Raw genomic sequence first — 20,043 nt, 5'->3', positions numbered from 1 at the left:
CACAGGCAGTCACAGAAACAGCTCATTTAGCACAAGGGTTATGATGTCATGGTGAAACAAACCATCTTTGCAGTAGTTTGAGCTGAAAAATTGAAAGACACACTCTGAAGACGTGTGAGAGTTGCACTGATTTGCTCCAAAGGGGCCCAATAGGAAACATTTAGAACTGGATGTGTAATCCTCTCACATAACCACACAATCTGGGCCCAGCATTAGTTCATACCAAAATCACAGATCATACTCTGATTGTCGGGAAGAGTGAAACGCGTAAATCCGTCTGTAAACCCTGTTGTGTGAGCCCGACCTTATCAGGCCTTTTGAGGGGGCCCTGAAGGTATGGGGCCCAGGGACGATAGTATTTCCCTGGTTCACAATAAAGCTCTCCATTTGGGGTGTACATACGCTTGAACATTGAGACAATAAAAGTGAAATTCAGCTCTATATGTCTCCAGTGCATGGAAAGGCCTGCTCCTCTTTGCACATTTGCTGCCAGCGGGCTGGGTGTCGGGCAGTGTCATCGGGCTGCCAGGCTCGTTACATCACTCGGGGAGGACACGCCTTTCTGGGTGGTGACACAGCCGAAGAAAGTGCTCGGAGGGGGAGGGGTGTCCCGTCGGCAGGCTCACAGACAGCAGGCAGCAGCTGTAGCGACAGGAACCAGCTTTCAGTACCGCATTAAAACATTCATCTTCCTATTCTTTAGCTCCGAAACACACCAGACAGCAACGTACACACGACCTCCAAAATGGTAGACCGCGAGCAACTGGTTCAGAAAGCCAGGCTGGCCGAGCAGGCGGAGAGGTATGATGATATGGCAGCTGCCATGAAATCGGTGAGTAGGCTTCCTCTCTCATGACCTCTCTCCTTTCTTTATCACTTTTAATTAACACAAGTAGTGCTGTCGACGTGTGTGTCAGTGTGTTGGTGAGAAGGGCGTGAAAGCGTGCTAAGCTAGCACCGGGGCGGACAGGAGGGCGAGCCTGGCTGCCGGAGCACATTTACACATGAGCGGATAAACGACGCAAAATTGGTGTATGAAAGTTATGATTAAAGAACGCATTTGTGAGAAAGACACGGCCGGGAGCGTGATAGTTGGCTTCTGTGATAAGATTTGGGCAGCATCGTTAGGAACAGCTCTGGAAGGCCCGTCCAGCCTACAGTTCTCATTTCACATATGGGAGGTATCAGTGGATGGATGAGCCATTAACAGTTTGCGGTAGAAGCGGGCTCCGGTCGGTGGCATGCTGCGGTGGATTGAGGCTGTCTGAAATGCGGACTGTTTGATCTTGGGGCGGTGCCTTTCGACAGAGCTACTTCATAGCCGGTCAGACTGCTTTGGTTGTAAAAGAACTGAGAGAAAATAAAGCTCAGAGTGATAGTTGATTGAATCATCGTCTGTCTGGATCAAATTCAGCCCAACAATAACGGAGAATGAACAGAATCCCGTCGAAAAAATACGCAGAGACCGGAGCAGAGGACGAGCTCTAGGTGGTACCATGATGAGGAGAGAGGGCATGGTAGGCTCAGCTGCTCGGCTTTACACTGAATAATGAGCCGTCGATTTGTTGTGAAATGCAGCTTTTCTCTATCCTGATGTGCTGAAACAGCTGGGCTCCGTTATACTGCTGCACATTTGGCGCATTGGGAAACGAGCAATGTTGGCTGAAGGTTGATCGCAATCGATTTTGCGCAGAAGCAGCGCACAAAGTAGGAGCCGTTCACCTTTCAGACGTGGGTGTTGGTGGACGGACAGCTTTCCAGAACTATCTCCGTAGATGTCAGTATTACAGCAAATGGTCCAGTTTTTTTTTATCTGCACAGCCATGAGCATGACGGAGCGCTTGTTTTAATCGATGCTGTGTAGCAGCCGCATCCCTGCATCCTCCATCTCTCCATCCTCCATCTCTCCAGCAGGTTCCCACACAGAGGCGTGCCGCAGCATCTGCCAAGATGCAGCACAGGCCCACCCGTAGTGCACCATTTCATAGGCAGCGTTTTATCACAGCTTCACAAAGGCTGCATCTCACTGTAGCAGGACTGTGTGGACAAAAAGAGCAGCAGGAATGAGCAGATGGACAGAAGAAGTCAAGGAATGCAGTGATGTGTAACGAGGCCCTGCACCTTCATGTAGAAGAATGACCAGAGTAGCTTTGTGGGGGGACTCGTATAAAGTCTTTGTACATGAATAGTGGCTTCCTATTGGGAATATAGGAATTTGTAGTTGCCAGTTTGACTTACACATTCAGAAAATAGTAGTTTTGGTGTCATATTTCTCACATTTTATATGATGATAGTCATTCTAGACTCATATCTGTCTGCTTTTGTTAACAAGGCCACAGCAGGATTAATAGAAGCTGCTCTTCAGGCATCAGCCTCAGCTCCAAGAGTCAACAAGAAGGCTGTCAGTATTTGAAGGCCATGCTGCTCTCCAGGACCGGCCTGTAGTGGTAATGCCAGAGGGGGGCCCGGCTCCACCCCTTCCCATTTATGCCGAGTCAGAGAGAGAGAGCGGCCCCTCACCCAAGCCAGTCTCTCTGCAGCACTGGGCAGCGGGGTGTGTCTGCTGCCTCGCCCATCATTTGAGGGGAATCCCTTGCCACTGCAGACATGGCAACTGCCCTGGTGGCAACAGAACCAAATAACCAGCATAGTGAAGCATGACACTGCACCCGTCCTCGGGAGGATGGTGAGACTTCAGACTCAGGGAGCAGGCCGAGCCAGAGTGGATGATAGTGCTGATGGGATGCTGTTAACACTGAGTTTCTACCACTGTCTTCCTAAGATTAGAAATAAAACTTGCCTCAACATCAGCTATGCTTTTACAGCATCAATAAATTAATCTCTCAGTTAGTCATGAATAGAGTAGCCTTACATTATTCTTATTATCTGGGACAATCTATCCATTTATCGAGAGCCACAGTGGAGCTAGAAATCAAAAAGCAGTCTGTGAGACACTTTTATTTGTCTAATGTTTAGATGTGCAGCAAAAATATCCCATGAGAGTCATTGTCAGGTCTTCTCTATTTGTCCAAATAAATTTTCTTAAGCGAAATGTGACTTTACAGATTGGAGAGCAGCATTACATTCTCTTTGCCTGGAAAGCCAAAGAAATTCACAACCACTGCTTAAGAGAAAATCCTCTCAGTAATTTGAAAAGAATTCAGCATCTTTTAGCACCTCAAACATCCTACTATCAAATATTGTGGAAGACAAGGACACCTCATCGTCTATCCATGAGTTTCTTTTACCTGGAAAATGCTTCCATGCTTTAGTAACTACCACATAATTGGCATACTCTCGATTCCAGTACAGGCTCAGAAGGGACCTTTGGGGCATGTCTATGCACGACAGTAAGCATGACCATTGCGCCGAGTCTGTGCTGCCTTACTGATATCTTTGAATGTTCCTGTTACTTCTGTCCATTTGGTGAACAAAAATGCCTATATCTCTCATGTAAATGGAGCCTCAATTAACAAAACTGTTAAAAAAATTATTTTAAAAAATTCTCACTTCTTTTTTTCACGCTGCTGAGTTTCCTTTAGCTCTGGCTAAAAACCTCTTTGTGGGGTGCCAAGAATGCCTGTATTCAGTAAAAACCCTTCATTCACCCCACATAGCTAATGCTATAAATGTCGTAAAGGAACTCCACATTACAAGTTACAGTCTATGTCGTCGTCTCTAATAGTTCATGGCTTCATGTAGAAGTACTCATTACAAATCATGTGTTCCAAAGGCCTGGTACTGCACAGTATGTGGTGTCACCGTGCACGGTGCTGCTGTTATAGTAATACTGCAAATATGTCAAAACACCTGCTTTGTTAGGTACATACCTTGAGGTTTTATCTTAGATGATGACATTTTAACAATGAATATTCATCTTAAAAGATCTCAGTACTATGGTATGCATTTGTAATGAGAATATTACATCATAGTACACATGCAGGCAAACAGCTTCAGCCTTTGACGTTGCAATTTTTCATTCTTAAAGGCTGGCACAACCAATTTTAATGTAAGATGTGCTGTTAGAGTGTCAGAAGAATGTGTTCCTGCTTGTTAGAGGAGCACACCAGTGTTTCTGCATGTTGGGGCGAATTCACTTCCACACTTTCACATTACATTTTTCAGTATTCAATTAGATTTCTTAATGTGTTTATTTCCATCATTCACTGTTCATTTTAGTCTCACATTAAAATCAGTGTGTAAATGAAAAACAGAAACATAGTTTTAATGGAGATGATTAAAGAAAATTACCGAAATTAACTGCACCAATGAGACGCAGGCTTAAATTTGATTCCATAGTTACGGCCTCTGTCTCTCCCTTACTTTCACCTTTCTGTGTTGCTCGTTTTCTATTAACGTCTAGTCAGATTCTCCGAAGGTGGCCAGTGTCCAAAGAATTCAGTAGTTTGCATTTAAATACAAACTAAAATTTCATATCTAGGTTTGCACCATTTACACAATTACTATTACTACTTGTTTATATTTCTTTGGTTTGCCCAGTTTTACAGTGGTGATCTTAAAGATGCCATACAGATCCAACATTCCAAGATTCAAGACCTTTATTTATTGCAAACACAATTAGACATAGTATAATGCAAAACAATAAGAAAAAAGAATAAAAATGTACAAGAAACGTGTGTGTGTGTGTATATATATATATATATATATATATATATAAATAAACCAAGTTACCCTCAGAGTCCAGAGCCACAATCATAACATTATAACTGGAACTTTCCCAGCAACAGCAAGTTAACATTTATAAATCTGTATTGTTATTTTTTTCTCTGGTACCAGCAAAAACATTTTTCTTTCATCAGGGAGCAGCAGAAACAGTCTGTGTTCATTAGCAATAGTCCCTGTTTTAGAGTGAGGTGAAAAAGTCCACAACTGTGACTAGGGTTGCCACCTTTCAGAAATGAAAATAAAGGACGCCCACCACGGCTCCTGGGGGCCACGGTTCAGTAAATTTGGAAAGATATTCACAGATTCGGACTTCCGGCACCAATAACTCATTAATTATACTTTGTCAAAACATAAACGATGCCTCTTTCCCATCGTTGTAAGGTGGACAATGTGCTACAAGCCCAGTTTGATCTAAAGTAGCTGCAGGAATAACATTGGTGTCAACAGGAGCCAGTTGAAGGCTGCAGGGATTTTGGTGACACTACAGTGTATCAGAGTGAAGTCACTGAATATTTGTGTCTCTCTTCACTGTTGCAGCAGTTTTGCAATTTGCAGACCGTACCTGTTCACAGCCGGCTGCTCATAGACACCGATGTTATTTCTGCAGCTTGAAAGACGGCTGCTTTTGATAAAACTGGGCTTGTAGCACATTGTCCACCTTACAACGACGGGAAAGAGGCATCTGTTATGTTTTGACAACCTATATCTAATGAGTTATTGATGTCTGAAGTCTGAATCTGTGAATGTCTTTGGAACTTTACCAAACTCGGGGCCACTGCCACTCAAGGAGTGGTATATGTAATTTTGAAAAAAAGCATTTAGCCATACTTAAAGCTTTAAGTGCTTTGTTAACATGGAACTAAAAATTTTGTATTGTTTTATGATCACAGGTTCTGTCTGAAAAGAGGTGGCATCATTTTCAACAGTCTAAATCTTATCTCAACACAGTTAATGCATAAACTTATTTATGTGTGTATGCATGTATTTATTGATTTATTTTGTACTCTTAACATATCAGAGTTCTGAGTGAGTTTTTCTTTAGATACGCAAAGGCCATTTATTGATCACATATATGCTATTAAATAAATGTTTATTAAAAACTAAGAAACATTTAAAATAATAACAAACAACTTAGGCATTTATTGAGTCACTAAAATGCTGTAGAGTCTAGGACCACATCAGCATTATTATAAACATCGTCTGGTAAATTCACAGCCATATACTGATGGAAATCTAGCTGATCTCATCATGACATCCCTTACCATATGGACTTCAGGAGAAGATTGGGGGATGATAAACTGTGACCTGCTGGTTGGGTTCTCTCTGTTCTCATGTATCTTACATGTTGATGCTGCCTTACTTCAGCCAGTCCATGAGCAACAGAAAACACAGTTTGCCTTGTACCCACTGCCTGGGGTTCCAGTCTTCCCACTCACGTCTGTACATTTGCAAATGTTTTTGCTTCTTAGGACGTGGTGGAGTTTCAGGTGTAGACATTTTTAAACGCGCAGGAGCAGCAGCGTCTGTAACCAGGCAACCAGAGATAGGGGCTTTCGACCGGGGTGGAGCCCGTTCGGAGTCGGAGCCGGTGCCCGACTCAGCGCCGGTTTTTTGTCTTTCCACCACCGGAGCTGCGGCTCCGGGCTCCAAACACTGGGGCTTTTTCGGGCACCAACTCGTTGCTGGGCCAGACTTGGCCAGAGTTGAGAGCCGAGCATGTCACGGGCAGGGAGCGGGGTGACATCTAAAAACATCTAAAAAGATAAACATAGATATGATCATCAACTTATTGTGCGTGTTTAACCGCTAAGTAATCAATGCAAGCGTAGTCGAAACTAAGTAGCTAAGCTAACGCTAGCATGTTTACTGTTAAGTATCCAAACGTCTTTGATAATTACCTTTCTTCTCAAACGTGATCGCCGGGCATTGGAACGGCGACGCCGATGGGTAACCCCTAACAGAAGGTTTTGCTGTTCAGCGATGGCGAGACACACTAGCAAAGCCATGAACACCACTCCAGTGAAGTCCTCCATTGTTGTTGTGTGGGTTTCCGTACTGCGCGAACGCTGTTGAACGTCTACGTACGCAGTACGTACACACTTTGTGGTGGCGCAATGACGCAGCTCCAACTTTGCTCCTTATGAATGGAAACACAAACCCGTTCTGGGGCGGCATGAGATTTGAACCAAAAAAGCACTGGCTCTCAACTTTGAACCAACCTAGCACCTGGTGCTCTTTGGTCGAAAGCCCCTAAGACAGGACCATAGGACCGGGCAGGACCGGGTATGCAGAGAAGTCTGAGATCTATCTGCTGGACCTCGCATCGGGTCCTCGCTACATAGGTCCTACGAAGATGAAATTGGCTGCCTTAATATTTCCTGTGTTTTATTTTGTTCATTATACAGTTCTGATGAGTGTGTGACAGACGTGTATGGGACATTTATGAAAATACGGAACAATTTGCGTCCCGTATTGATTCAATACGGGACGCAAACAATTGATTGTCAAATAAAGGACGATTCCGTATTTTAAGGGACGGGTGGCAACCCTAACTGTGACTGACTGCAGAAGACCTTTAGTCTGTGAAATCCATGTTTGGACTTCTTTTTTGGCCTTTTTAGGCTTTATTATATAGGACAGTGGAGAGTGACAGGAATCATGGGGAGAAGCTCAAATGGCCGTGTGTCGGACTCGAACTCTGCTTCGGGGACTCTCATCCTGGTTTATGTCATCACACAAAAAACCTTCCAGTGATGCAGGTTGAGGCGCATACGTGCCGCCATTTGTTGATCCTCCGACCGACATCTTCGACAATACTAATCAGAATGCAGTCTATAGCTAACTACTTCTCTGCGGCTGTTAGCTTGTCTTGTTTTAGTTTATCGCTATTTTTCCCGTATGCTGAATGCAGCCAGTCTGCTGAAGCCTCCCTCCACTGTTAGTTTGGATGAGACGTGATGATGTTTCTGTGATGAATGAGTGAGACTTTATCTGGTTCTCTGGTGGTTTATTGAACCTTCACACATGCTGCTGTGGGCCGTAGCTAACGCCAGAATAACTAGAAAAACCCGATACCTTGGCTCCAGAATTAGCCGCCATTCCCAGCTCTCTCTCTCACTGGACACACACGCTACTGCTGACTCTCAGCCAATCAGAGGTGAGGTAACTAAGCATGGCACGTTCACTGACATTAGGTAAATCTGGAACTGAACAATAAACATTGAAACTTCAACATCAACAACGTCAATCCGTTACAATAATATTTTTTTTATTGCATTAACGCACGATAACATGATTGTTGGCGTTAATTAATCGATACGTTAACGCGACAATAACGCGTTAACGTGCCCCGCCCTTTTATATATATATATATATATATATATATATATATTAATATTAAAGTCCCAGCCCTAATATATATATATATATATATATATATATATATATATATATATATATATATATATATATATATATATATATATATATTAGGGCTGGGACTTTAACGCGTTAATTTTGATTAAATATTCTTTTAATATGTTTTAATTATTATTCTTCATGTATTTTTATATAGTGTTTTAAATTTTTTAGATAAGAAACTTTATTGATCCCACAGTGGGGAAAGTTCACTTGTTTGGCTAGAAAATGCTTATTTTACCACAAAAATAATTAAAATAATGTAGCAATCGCAGAGCCGGTTGTTATGACTGAACTGTTGTGCTGCAGTGCACCATGGGAGTTCGGGGTGTTGGGGGTTTAAATGTCATCATTGTAGTTTATGTTTGTGTTACAGTGAATATGCTTGCTGTAGTGCGGGTGGGACTGAGTGGTCAGCATCATTCATTGTGGGATGAGTGCAGAAATATAACATATATAAAAATGTGACAGCTTGTTATTACTACACTATCAATATGCTGTAAAAGCTGTATACCATCTCATACTGAAATAAACTAACATTTCTCATGGGGATCATTACATAAACTTTGCTGACACGCCAATAAACAATTCCGCTGTCACGCTATGCTGACGTCTGACAGTCCAGCATCTGATTTGTCTGTTGCTATGGGAAACAGCACAAGCTGGCAGAGAAACAAGCAGGGTCTGTAATATTTCTACCCCCTTTGACTTCTCAAAATCCCTGGGATACCTGCGTCCTATCTTTTGCTGCAGGCCACATTTTCAATAAAAAACATTGCTGTCAGCGGGAGTGGTTGAAATCTGCATAGTGGTGGGTGTGAGTGGGAGATACATTGAGATCGAATGAGATTTATAGTCTCAACATGTGTCCATGATGTGAAAGGAGGCCGGTTTTTTATTTATTTTACACCTACAGTGACTTTCATTTTAGATAAATAAAATCAGTGTGCTAAATTAGGAAATTCACTTCTGGCCCCAGAAAATGCCTGTCTCCTGTCAGTCCCCATTTTTACTGTTGTCTAGTTGATTCTCATTTCGTAGTTTTCGCCTGGCAGACCATAAGAAGCATCAAACTACTTTCTTTCTGAAGCAAGAACATACTCCTAAACCTCAGTCCAGCATGAATGCAACCAGTGTCATCTCAGGACATTTCAGGATGGCCCGTAATGAGTATTGACTCAGTGATGAGTCACAAAGGCGCTACGACTACAACGCCCACTGTATCCACCTCCACACACTATAATCTGGTTCATTTCACTATATCCGAGAGCCTTACTTACATGTATAGCAATACGTGCACTTCAGCACCTCATTGTCCTTTATGTGTTCACTTTCTCTTGTGTTTACTCACTGTCACAGTGTGCGGACATTAACGCTAGCTGTATTACACAGCACCTCATTGACACATCTAGCAGACCTCTGGTTAGACTGTGCTTCTAAAGAAGGGAAGAACAGCTAAAACGGTACTACATAAGTAGGGAACATTCATGTAGCTCCTTTATAATGGATGAAAATGTACAGTTTGATGCCTGCTTTTACTACATTCACTTTTCTCTGCCCCAAACTCTACATTTATACTGAGTTACTCCACAGTTACTTATTAACTGTCATTCAACAAATCTAGCATTGTATTCTAGAGTCATTGTCACTGTGATAACTCTCCAGAGTTGTAAAATCCTCCTCCTGTGGTCTGATAAGAATCCATACTTATAAACCTGTTTGACGAGCTTAACTTGTAGGATCATATTACATTGTCTCACCACTGCTTGAAGAAACATGCTTCCATCAACGCAGCTCTATGCATTTAGTTTTAAAGCCCCCACCACTCAGTATAAGGTTTTTGGTTGTTACTTATCTTTAATGTTTGACCTTCAGCATAACAACTGATGTATGTGCAGAGTTTGACACCGAAAGGCAGTTTACGATTAAATGTCCTATTACTCCTAAGTTGAAAATCTTCTATTTCGACATTCAGATGAGATCCTATTCATAGGTACATGAACGTCATAATAAGAGAACAGCAGTTTGTGCTCATATCCATTGCCCACAGATGATGGGCACTGGATATGAGGCAAATGGATATTTAACAGCCAGCAGGTTGCTGGTCATACATTTGAGTTAGTTCAAAGCAGCTTAGCATTACATACAAAAGATATAAATGTTTGACCTTTTGTCTATCTGCACGTAGTTAGTTTGGTTATTTTCTGCGCTTCCAACATTCGGTTCATTTTATGTAAAGTCCCTAGTTCCCATAGAGCAAGCCAAGAGGTCTGGAAATCCATAGAGGTGTGGTTGACGAGATGTAGAAGGAAATAGCAGACACAGAACATGTCCTACTTACAGTTAATCAAGTATGACTTGTCTACAAGGAGAAAAAAATTTCTAAGAGCCATGTTTGAACTGATGTAGTTTAGGGGGTGTTTTAACCACATGCTACACAAGCACATCTGCAGAAATTAGAAGATCTTTCAAGTAAAGTCCTGCTATTCATATGTATGCTTTTTCAATTGGGTGTACCAAATAGGCTAAAATTCCTTTAAAAACGATGGATGTTCAGAAGTTCAATAAATTTACATAATTTTATACGAAGACACAATCACTTCTCAGTATTCATCAGTGTGGCTGTGACACAATTTCAAGGGCACTGTAATGCATACTTGGAAAAATTAACGTGGGCACTTTTCTTAAAAGTGTTTCTTTTAAAAGAATTTCAGGCTTCAGTGACAACAGGATCTGTAGATGTTTCTAGCTTAGAAAGGTCGACTTCCTCTTAGAATTTGAAAGTTCTATGTTTCTAAATCCCCACCCAGTTTAAATTTTGAATAGTGGTTCATAATTGTGGAATGAAATGTCATACCACATTTCATGTTTGTGGAAGAATATAAAAAGTTTTTTGCTTTATTGCTTTGGCACCCTAATGTGGATTATTTGTTGGGGATTTTCATGCCCCTGAATGAGTTTACAGGTTTATTACAGACCTGGAAAGTATGAACATTTTGAAGAGATCTGGGTTCCTAGAAGATGGACTTATCCTAAAAATATAAGTGTGACATGTCAGCATGGACCTCTCTGGCAGTTTATGACCAAATACTAGTAATGCAGTTGTACAATAACCTCAGTACGGCCATTTTGCTAGTAATGCTAATGCTTTGTCAACATTTCAGAAGTGCCCAGTGATTCTAAACTGCGAAAGGTAAAGAAAATCCAATATTGGCCTTACTTATTGTGACTGAGTAGTAGCTGTATATAAAATAATCTTGAATAAAAAATGTATAGCAGTGTAATATTATCATACCGAGTCAGCTCTGTAGTTTGTGCTTTCATAGCGGTGAATCAGAAGATCACTTTTGACCTCTGAAGCAGAACACATCTGGCTCTGACAGCTAATCATGTTGGCTGAACACTTCAACACCCCATTTTTTGATAAGCTATTACCTACTTAAAGGAGTATTTGACATGTTCATGTACTGGAATGTGATAGAGCTGTTTTTTGTTTTTTTTTATCTTTCAGTTTTAGGCCCATTGTATGTTGCCTGTACTTGCAGTGAGGCTCCACCAAAGCACCCTAAGTAGGGTTTCATTCCCTTTTGAGTGACCAACCCTTTATGCATTTTATATTTGGGTTTAAAGCTGTAATCACTAAAGCACTACTGTCATATGTGGTAACATAGCAACAAAGACCTACTGGAAGCCCCCCTCGTCACATCATTACAGAGGCACGCGTACACTGCATTGCTTCCCCTTTTCTTAGCACCACGCTCGTGGCTAAAGCAGCTAACCCTATTCACACCACCAGTGACGTCAGGTAATCTACGGCGCCTTTGTGCTCTGCTGCCAGAAAGAGGGTTTGCAAGGGGGTTGTCACATCAAGTTATGAGAAACTGGGTGTGAGAGCAAATGAGCAAGGAGAAGACAGAAGGAAAGCCAGAAACATAAAGAAAAAAGGGGAGCTCTGGGACTCTGGCAAGCCTTCATTCTGCCGACTGTACTCTACTAAATGAAATTGTAAGGCGGTGCACACAGAGTTAAAACTGAGGCTGTACTTAAGCCCAACTCTGTCCCAGCTCTGCGGCCCTCGCTGTGATATTAATGAACATGCAGAGAGCTGTCAAAGAGGAAGTTATTGATTGTCCTGCCTGGTCTTTGTTTGTATTAACACTCAGTTCTTTGGAAGTTTGACTGCCTTGTGTAAGGATGAGTCACGAGAGAGCAGGCGCAATTGATGAGCTTTATGGGTAGACAGAGCTCTATTGTCATCACTGCACCGCAGCTTCCGTCAGGGCTTTCTGCTCGCCCTGCAGCCTTCTGAAACAAAGGCAGCCATGTATGTACAGATGAGTTGTTTAGGCCTTGTTTTTCTGACCTCTCTGTTGCTCCAGCGCTGACCCACTCTTGCTGGTTGCATTCCGTGTAAGCCAGATACTCATTTACGCTAATTGTAATTTAATTGGCAGAGATGTAGAGTGCGAAGGCTGTGCTTCAGGAGGAACTGATGGGGGGCTAGGGAACTTTCTTCCAGGCTTGTAAGTGGGATTGTTACGCAATAGATGTCATTTTTAGTGTTGGCCTGTCCTCATACTCCCAGTACAAAGGTCATTTCTTTTATGACAGTTGTAAGTTTTACAACCTCTTGTGTAGAAACACTCCTTAGTGAACATGTTTAAACTTGTACAGCTCTGCTAGTGGGCTTGTGGAGGCTTCAGTGTTCACTGCATTCAGGAAGGAAGTTTGTACTGATGGTTTTGACTGTGTTAAAAAATATCAAATTTGTACTTAGGATGGGCCAGGCACAACAGGAAGTAACATTACTAAATTCAGTTAAGTTTAGTAAGAGGCTTTCCCATGAAAATCCACTGAAAGGCCTGGTTGTGGTCCCTGCATGAGTTCATGTAATTTTTATAGTCATTCTGAATGGTTACTCTATTAAAATGAGTGTAAAGCCAGCCACCATAGATGTAACAACATACATATTCAGACAAGTTCTCCAAGGAAACATTTATAGTAGTATGTAAGGCTGTACATATGAAATATCCTAGCCAGTCTGCTTTCTTTGTGTTCCTGTAAACCAATCACAGTCTCCTTGAGTCTTGGTTGTTAGCCTGGAAGTAGTTCTTGTTATTTTATGTGAAGTGCATTCTGAAAATGGTAAAATGCACTTAACAGAAGGGAAAGACAAAGCTGACTAAAATGAGCTGCCAATAGCAGGCTTATAGCAGCAGCTAAGGCTGATGGGAATGCCATTTTTTGCAGGTATTTAGTCATAAACCAATGACTAAAATGAGTTGAAATTTTGACCCTATAATGGTAATGGGGAAAATTTAGGGGCTGTCAAAACCAGTAGGAATTTATTCCTCAGGGACTATGAATATTCAATTTAAATGTCACTACAGTCCATACCAATAGTTGTCAAGATATCAGCTTGTGGTGAAAAAGCGGGGGGTCCCTAAAGTTGATGTGTTCATTCAGTGGGAGCCATGACAGTCAAAAAGGACTTATTAAAATATTTCTCTCCAACTCAAAAGTGCCCACTGTTTGACAAAATTGATGGACTGAAAAGTGGCTAACATTTAGTTCAAAAAAGGCGTAGACTTCAGTGTTTCCTCTAGGATTTTTTCCTGCAGCGGCGGCAGGCTCCCCCCCGCACCACCACCACACACACAACAAAAGAGTGAATACTGAGAGCACCACAGCTATCTGTAGTTTACCTTAGTACTCGCGAGTACCCGACACAGTGCAGGACTGCTGTGAAGGTGGAGACATGCGGCGGTGGTGTATTTGCGACGATTAAATAAAAAAAATAATAAAAATTTAAAGGAGTGGCGCTGGGATTTTAGCAGCGGTGGGCCGCCGCTGCAGAATGAATGTAGAGGAAACCCTGGGCTTTGTTTCTAGCAAATTTTAGGTGGTCAAGGAAGGGTCTTGGAATCTTCAAAATGGACAGGATTAATCCTCTGGGCAGCAGCGCTAAAAATGTTAGATTTAACCATTGCCACTTATCCCCACCCACTATGGTGCGGCTCTCACCATATCATCAGCCATGTCAGCATCCTTGCCATGAGCAGCCTGCGGCCAGTATCTTCAGCAGCGATAGTGAGGCTCGCACAAACAAAGGAGACTTTGCAGTTTCCATGGAAACTGGAGATTGCATCACAGGTTGCTCTTTGCCCTCCACTCCCTCCCTTTTATAGCTCAAGTGCAGCCCAGACTGGCTGCTACCTTGTGTCACAGAGTGCAGAATTACAGTGAAAGTTGGGTGGAGATATATGTCAAATGAGCACATGGTTAGTCATATGTTTGTTTCAACAGTGACTGTAGTAACAACTGGAACAGGGATTAGCAGCTGCTGTGTGCTTCTGCAGTCAAAGCAAAGCAGAGTGACACAGCTGCTGTTAGCTCAGTGACTGTGATGCACCTCAGAGGTCACAGGTTTAAGTTTTCCACTGTGTGAAGCTCCACCTTGTGTCGAGGTTGCTGCATGCACACTATCAGGTGGGACAATGTCTTGTCATACTGGACAATTAAAAACCTCCAATAGTGACATGTCAGTGCATTTCGACCACTGACACACTAGAGTGTGACCTAGCTGAGTGGGTTAGGAGAAGACAAAAAAAGACAAGATGATACAAAAACAAAGCTAAAAGACTTACCTGTAATAAAACAAGTAGATAAAAAAGTCTTGGTTCAGACTAAAATATCTAAACTATTAATGCATTTATTGCTATTCAGTTTTCTACAGACATTCATGATCTCCAAAGGATGAATCCAGTTGACTTTGATTGATGACTGAAGTGAGGACTTTGATGTTTAGCACCACCATTAGCAATGACATTTTGTGTTTTTAGTGAAAGATATGAACAACTGTTGCTTAGATTATGTCAACAGCTGTTACAGATTTTCATGGTGCCCAAAGGATAAATCTAGCTAACATTTCACTTTGTGCCAACAGCAGGTCAAGGTTTTCACTTATCTCTTATAACATATAGTTGAGAGATTCACACACAATTTAGTACCAGGACTGTTGGTTCCCAGTTGTTGACTTTTTAAGGAGCACCAAGATGACGTTGACTTGTGGTTTTGTGTGAAATGTCTCCACAACCATGAGACAGAGTGCCATTAGTAGACATATTTATGTTCTCCTTAGGATAAATTATAATAAACTTTTGCCCCACCCTATTAATTATTTAAGCATAGTTTCATACCTTTCACACAAGACTAAATTAATGCTGTACATGTAACACTTAAATTTATCATGTATGCTGTATGTTTTTAATATGTGTAGTTTTTCCTGGCATACAAGAATTTTTGGCACCCTCAATGAGGTTTTAGCCAATGACAGAATGATAAGAGTTGAGCATAAAAATATCAACAGACATCTAAACATTTTTGTTTGTGAAATGGTTGGAAATAACTACAGAATCCATAGATTTCTGTCAAATAAGGTGACACAGTCTCAGTGCCTTTACTGTATGTATGCTTCAATACTTCTGCAGAACTGATGAAATTCTCATCAACTTCAGCTGTACTTTGTATTTACACCATGGTGTCTCACTGAAGTCAAGCTAGTAAAGCTTAACCTGCTAAGAGATTGGGACAGATATGCATAAAACAATGGTTAATGCTTAAGGTGCAATATTACTGTGGTGTATGTACTGAATATAGTTGCTCCTGTTTACCCAAAGATTGTTGTTACAATAGGTAAATGCCTTGTTAGATAAGTCACATGCTCTCTACATTTTGAATGAAGGTGTAGTATCACCAACCTTATTTATGGATCAGACCTTTGTATGTAACAAAAGGTTAAAGCCAGCGTTAGCTAATGGGCTTTTGAAACACTTTGTCCCCAAAGTCATTTTGTTGTATTCTTTTTCTTGGTAAATAGTAAAAAAAAAAAACAACATATAAGCAATTACAGCACAATCCCATCAGTGTTAATGTAGTTTTATGGTGACCAGTATAGCGTTCATTGTGGGCATTGTGAAGAGCCGTTCCACGTGATCGGCCAGGGCCCCCTGCTTTGCTTTGCTCATGGAGCTGAATTCTGTGCTGAAAAAGAAAGTAACAACAGGCTTTATACTCCAAAAAGGTCTGTAAAGATGCCTCTGGTGCACAGTCCCCATGGGGTATAAAGGATTAAATCCTCCAGCCAGACACCGGCCTGTCAAAACAAACAAAACCAGCTTTCAGAGCTGCGGACAGCCAATCAGTAGTCACCTCAGAAGATGATGTCAGTGTGGTGGAGGTGTGGCTTACTCTGCTGGATCCAGGGACTGCTGTCTTGGCTATAGTTGAGATCATTCTGAACTGCATTTGTGCCGTTCTTTATTTGTATGTGTAGGTTCTACAGCACTTTGTGACTGCTGTAGCTTGACATATGCAAAGATAGCCGAATAGCTTTTTGTGGATAATCATACTTATCACATTATTATTGCATAATAATGACACGTATATTTATTTGTGGTGGGTTACGATTAAAAAAATGTATCTGATAAATTAGAAACTTTGTAATTAATCGCGATTATTCGCATTTTTGTCAAATAGCAATATTTGACACAATAAGCAAAGTTTTTCAATTCAGATAAATTTTGGTTGTCAACTGAATCGAAGAATAAATATATAAGTAAGCTTAAACAACAAAAATGTTTGTTTCATTTATATTTATGTGCATCTTTCATTTGTTTACTATATTCACAGATTACTGCAGACTCAAAGTGCAATTATAGTGATTATATTCAACATCTTAAGACTTTTTGAGAACTCAAGCATTTTCAATATCTTAAAGTAGTCTATTGTGGGCTAGCTACACTGTTTGACGGTACCAGGACTGTTGTGCCCTCAGGATCCGTCAGTTTCTCACATCCCATTCATTATCTATGTGAAGTGTACCGTGTTGCATGCTGGTTGTATTGTGGTACGTGTTTCTATGCGAGCTGCGTTCAAGGAGCTGTCAGCAGCTCATTTGCATAAAGTAGACTTGACTTCTACTTTATGCAAATTCAGTGCGGTGACGTCTGATGAAAACAAAACTTTCATGAGACGTCTAAACTAACCGTCGTTGAACTAAAACCAGGACAGATTCAGCAGCTTATTTCGTGCCTCAGATCCTTTCAGAAATACTTTTAACTGAACTGTTTTCATAATACAAGTTTGTGACTGGTCCACCATGTTGGTCTGGCACATCTACCGGACTGAAGCTGAAATCACTGTCATGTGACCACGTAGTGGCCCGCTAGTGACCCGCCCACCAAGCGGGCAATTTTCAGATGCGGCGCATTTCCATGCAAAAAAATGGATTCTGTGGACACATACCATCAGTGCTTCCAGTGTATCTTCTTCGCGACTGGAAAACAGACTTTAGGTGCATTACCGCCACCTACTGGGCTGGAGTGTGCATCAGTGTTACCGGTGTGCAAGAAATTAGGGAACTGAGAAAGGTGTGATTAGATGTGTTATTTTTTTTTTAAACAAGTTATTTTTTCTTCAATTAGTTAATCGAAATTAACACGTTAAAATCCCAACCCTAATATGTACATATTGGAGATGAATAGAACAATGGAGATGAGGCTAATGGCTGCATGTTTTTTTTTTCGTTCTTTCTTGTTCAGGTCACAGAGCTAAATGAAGCACTGTCCAATGAGGAGAGGAACCTCCTATCTGTTGCCTATAAGAATGTGGTTGGAGCAAGGCGCTCATCCTGGCGTGTCATCTCCAGCATTGAGCAAAAGACGTCGGCCGACGGTAATGAGAAGAAGATCGAGATGGTGCGGGCCTACCGGGAAAAGATCGAGAAGGAGCTGGAGGCGGTCTGCCAGGATGTGCTCAACCTCCTCGACAACTTCCTGATTAAGAACTGCAACGAGACACAACACGAGAGCAAGGTGTTCTACTTGAAGATGAAGGGTGATTACTACCGTTACCTGGCTGAGGTGGCCACAGGGGAGAAGAGAGCCACAGTGGTGGAGTCCTCCGAGAAGTCCTACAGCGAGGCCCACGAGATCAGCAAGGAGCACATGCAGCCCACCCACCCCATCCGCCTGGGCCTGGCGCTCAACTACTCTGTCTTCTACTATGAGATCCAGAATGCCCCGGAGCAGGCGTGCCACTTGGCCAAGACCGCCTTCGATGACGCCATTGCCGAGCTGGACACCCTCAACGAGGATTCCTACAAAGACTCCACTCTGATCATGCAGCTGCTACGAGACAACTTGACGCTGTGGACGAGCGACCAGCAGGACGACGAGGGAGGAGAGGGCAACAACTAAAGAGCTTATAACCTCATTCTGCCAAAACAACACAACGCGCTCGCTCACAGATGATGACAAAATAATAAAAATAGTTAAAAAGTTCTTAGAAATTTAAAAATAAAAAAGGGAGGGTGGGGTGGGGTGGGGCGGTGGGGGACATCGGCGTCCAATTTAGCCGATGGTAGACACGGCTGCTGTTCTTTATTTTTCCACAAATTAAAAGTGAAAAAAAAGTAAGAGGAGGGAAGACAATTTTAGTTTGAGAAATAACCTACAATTAAAAATAAAAGAATGAATCTCCCTCCTTGATAGCCTCTGCAGCATTTGCCAAAATACCACTTTAGAAGCAAGAGGTATGTCATTCATCACAGTTTGACTATTGGGTAACGTTACCTTCACACTGGCAGAGACTGGTCTTATCGCATAAATGAAGCTGAGCTGTTTTATTGTATTTGGTGAGGGGAGAAGAATTCAGAAATTCAATCTCAGTGCTTGAGCAGCAAGAAAATTAGAGTAACCTTGAATGTCATGGCCTTGCTTAGAAAGAGAGGAAGACAGAGAGGGAGTGAGTCAGAGCAGACAGGTTGCAGAGAGGAAGAAAGAGCTGTTAGGGGTGTCATTGCATAAAACTTCAAACATCTTTAGTTGCACCTCACCCATGATCGTTAAATGAAAAGCAGGTTGTCTCTGTTATTGAAGATAACATGGAAAAAAAGTTTTTGTTTGCTTTGTGTCAGGTATGTGTCCAGCTCAGTCACACAGTCATACTGTAACTAAAAATACAAATTCATAAAGTAAACTTAGTGCAGCTTGTCCCTCTCATGTGCTGATGTGCTTTATTAAATAAATTAACTGTTTTTGGACACCTAATTCTTATTGTCAGTATTGTCGTTACTATAACAACTTCTATTGGATCCTCATGTTTGTGGGAAACTATTTGATCTAGATAGCAGAATAAATAAAATGAATAAAATTTTAACAATGTGTTAATTGAAAATTTCCACCAGTATTCTCCAGTTAATGCTATCTTCACAACATTTCGGTAGGTAGGAAACGGCACCTGGAACCACAGACCCGATGAGTATCATTCTTGGACAGAGCACATGCAATGTTAAATCAGAAGCTGTAAAAGTGGGTTTGAGGTTTGTTGATTTACTTTGTCTTCAATTTCCTCTTGGTCAAGAAATTGCACCTGCCTATTATACTGTTTCTTCAGTGTAAGATGATAACTGCTCCAATATTCTCCATAATACAATATTGTGCATGCTGGTGATGTATTTATACAGTAGCTTCAATTTATTAACTTATACTGTAGATGTTATGTATTCATATGAACATGGAATTACTAGACCTTAATTGGATTATTTTCTATTTATTTCTTTTTATTGCAATTGTTAGCTAGACCTTATTTTAATCTGTGTTTTCTTTACTCCATTTGCTTAAGTACGCTATACCAAAACAGTGATTGTTAACAATAAATTGATCTGTTACGGACATCGCTATGGTGACATACAGTTCTTGGTAAGGGGGACAAAAATAAGACAACGTGTTGGTTCCCAATCCTCATCTATTGTGTGCCATCGAGAACCTTTTATTTGCTTAGTGCTGCACAGCATCGACTGACCAGACAACTGCGTTTACATGGACAATACTTCATTCAGTCTGATCAGTTTTTTGTTTCTGCTGTTCTTTTCAATTA

At 41.5% G+C, this 20,043-nt stretch overlaps 1 protein-coding gene across 1 annotated transcript; it reads left to right on the top strand.

Moving 5' to 3' along the window:
- The first annotated feature begins 589 nt into the window (after nucleotides 1–589).
- ywhag1 (3-monooxygenase/tryptophan 5-monooxygenase activation protein, gamma polypeptide 1) lies at nucleotides 590–19,840 on the top strand. Its single transcript, XM_023269328.3, has 2 exons — nucleotides 590–832; nucleotides 17,706–19,840. The coding sequence occupies exons 1-2, from the start codon at nucleotides 746–748 to the stop codon at nucleotides 18,360–18,362; spliced, it is 744 nt and encodes a 247-aa protein (XP_023125096.1). The 5' UTR covers nucleotides 590–745; the 3' UTR covers nucleotides 18,363–19,840.
- Nucleotides 19,841–20,043: the final 203 nt, after the last annotated feature.

This window comes from Amphiprion ocellaris, chromosome 14 (assembly GCF_022539595.1).
Source record: "Amphiprion ocellaris isolate individual 3 ecotype Okinawa chromosome 14, ASM2253959v1, whole genome shotgun sequence".
In the NCBI taxonomy this organism is placed as follows: Eukaryota; Metazoa; Chordata; class Actinopteri; family Pomacentridae; genus Amphiprion; species Amphiprion ocellaris.
The sequence above is the reverse complement of the archived record's forward strand: the minus strand, read 5'-3'. Positions and strand labels throughout refer to the sequence as shown.

What these genes read in the sequence shown, in the direction of transcription:
- ywhag1 (XM_023269328.3), top strand. Translation starts at nt 746, where the DNA reads ATGGTAGACCGCGAGCAACTGGTTCAGAAAGCCAGGCTGGCCGAGCAG. An exon ending in TGGCAGCTGCCATGAAATCG is followed by an intron (nt 833 to 17,705) that starts GTGAGTAGGCTT and finishes TTTCTTGTTCAG; the next exon opens with GTCACAGAGCTAAATGAAGC.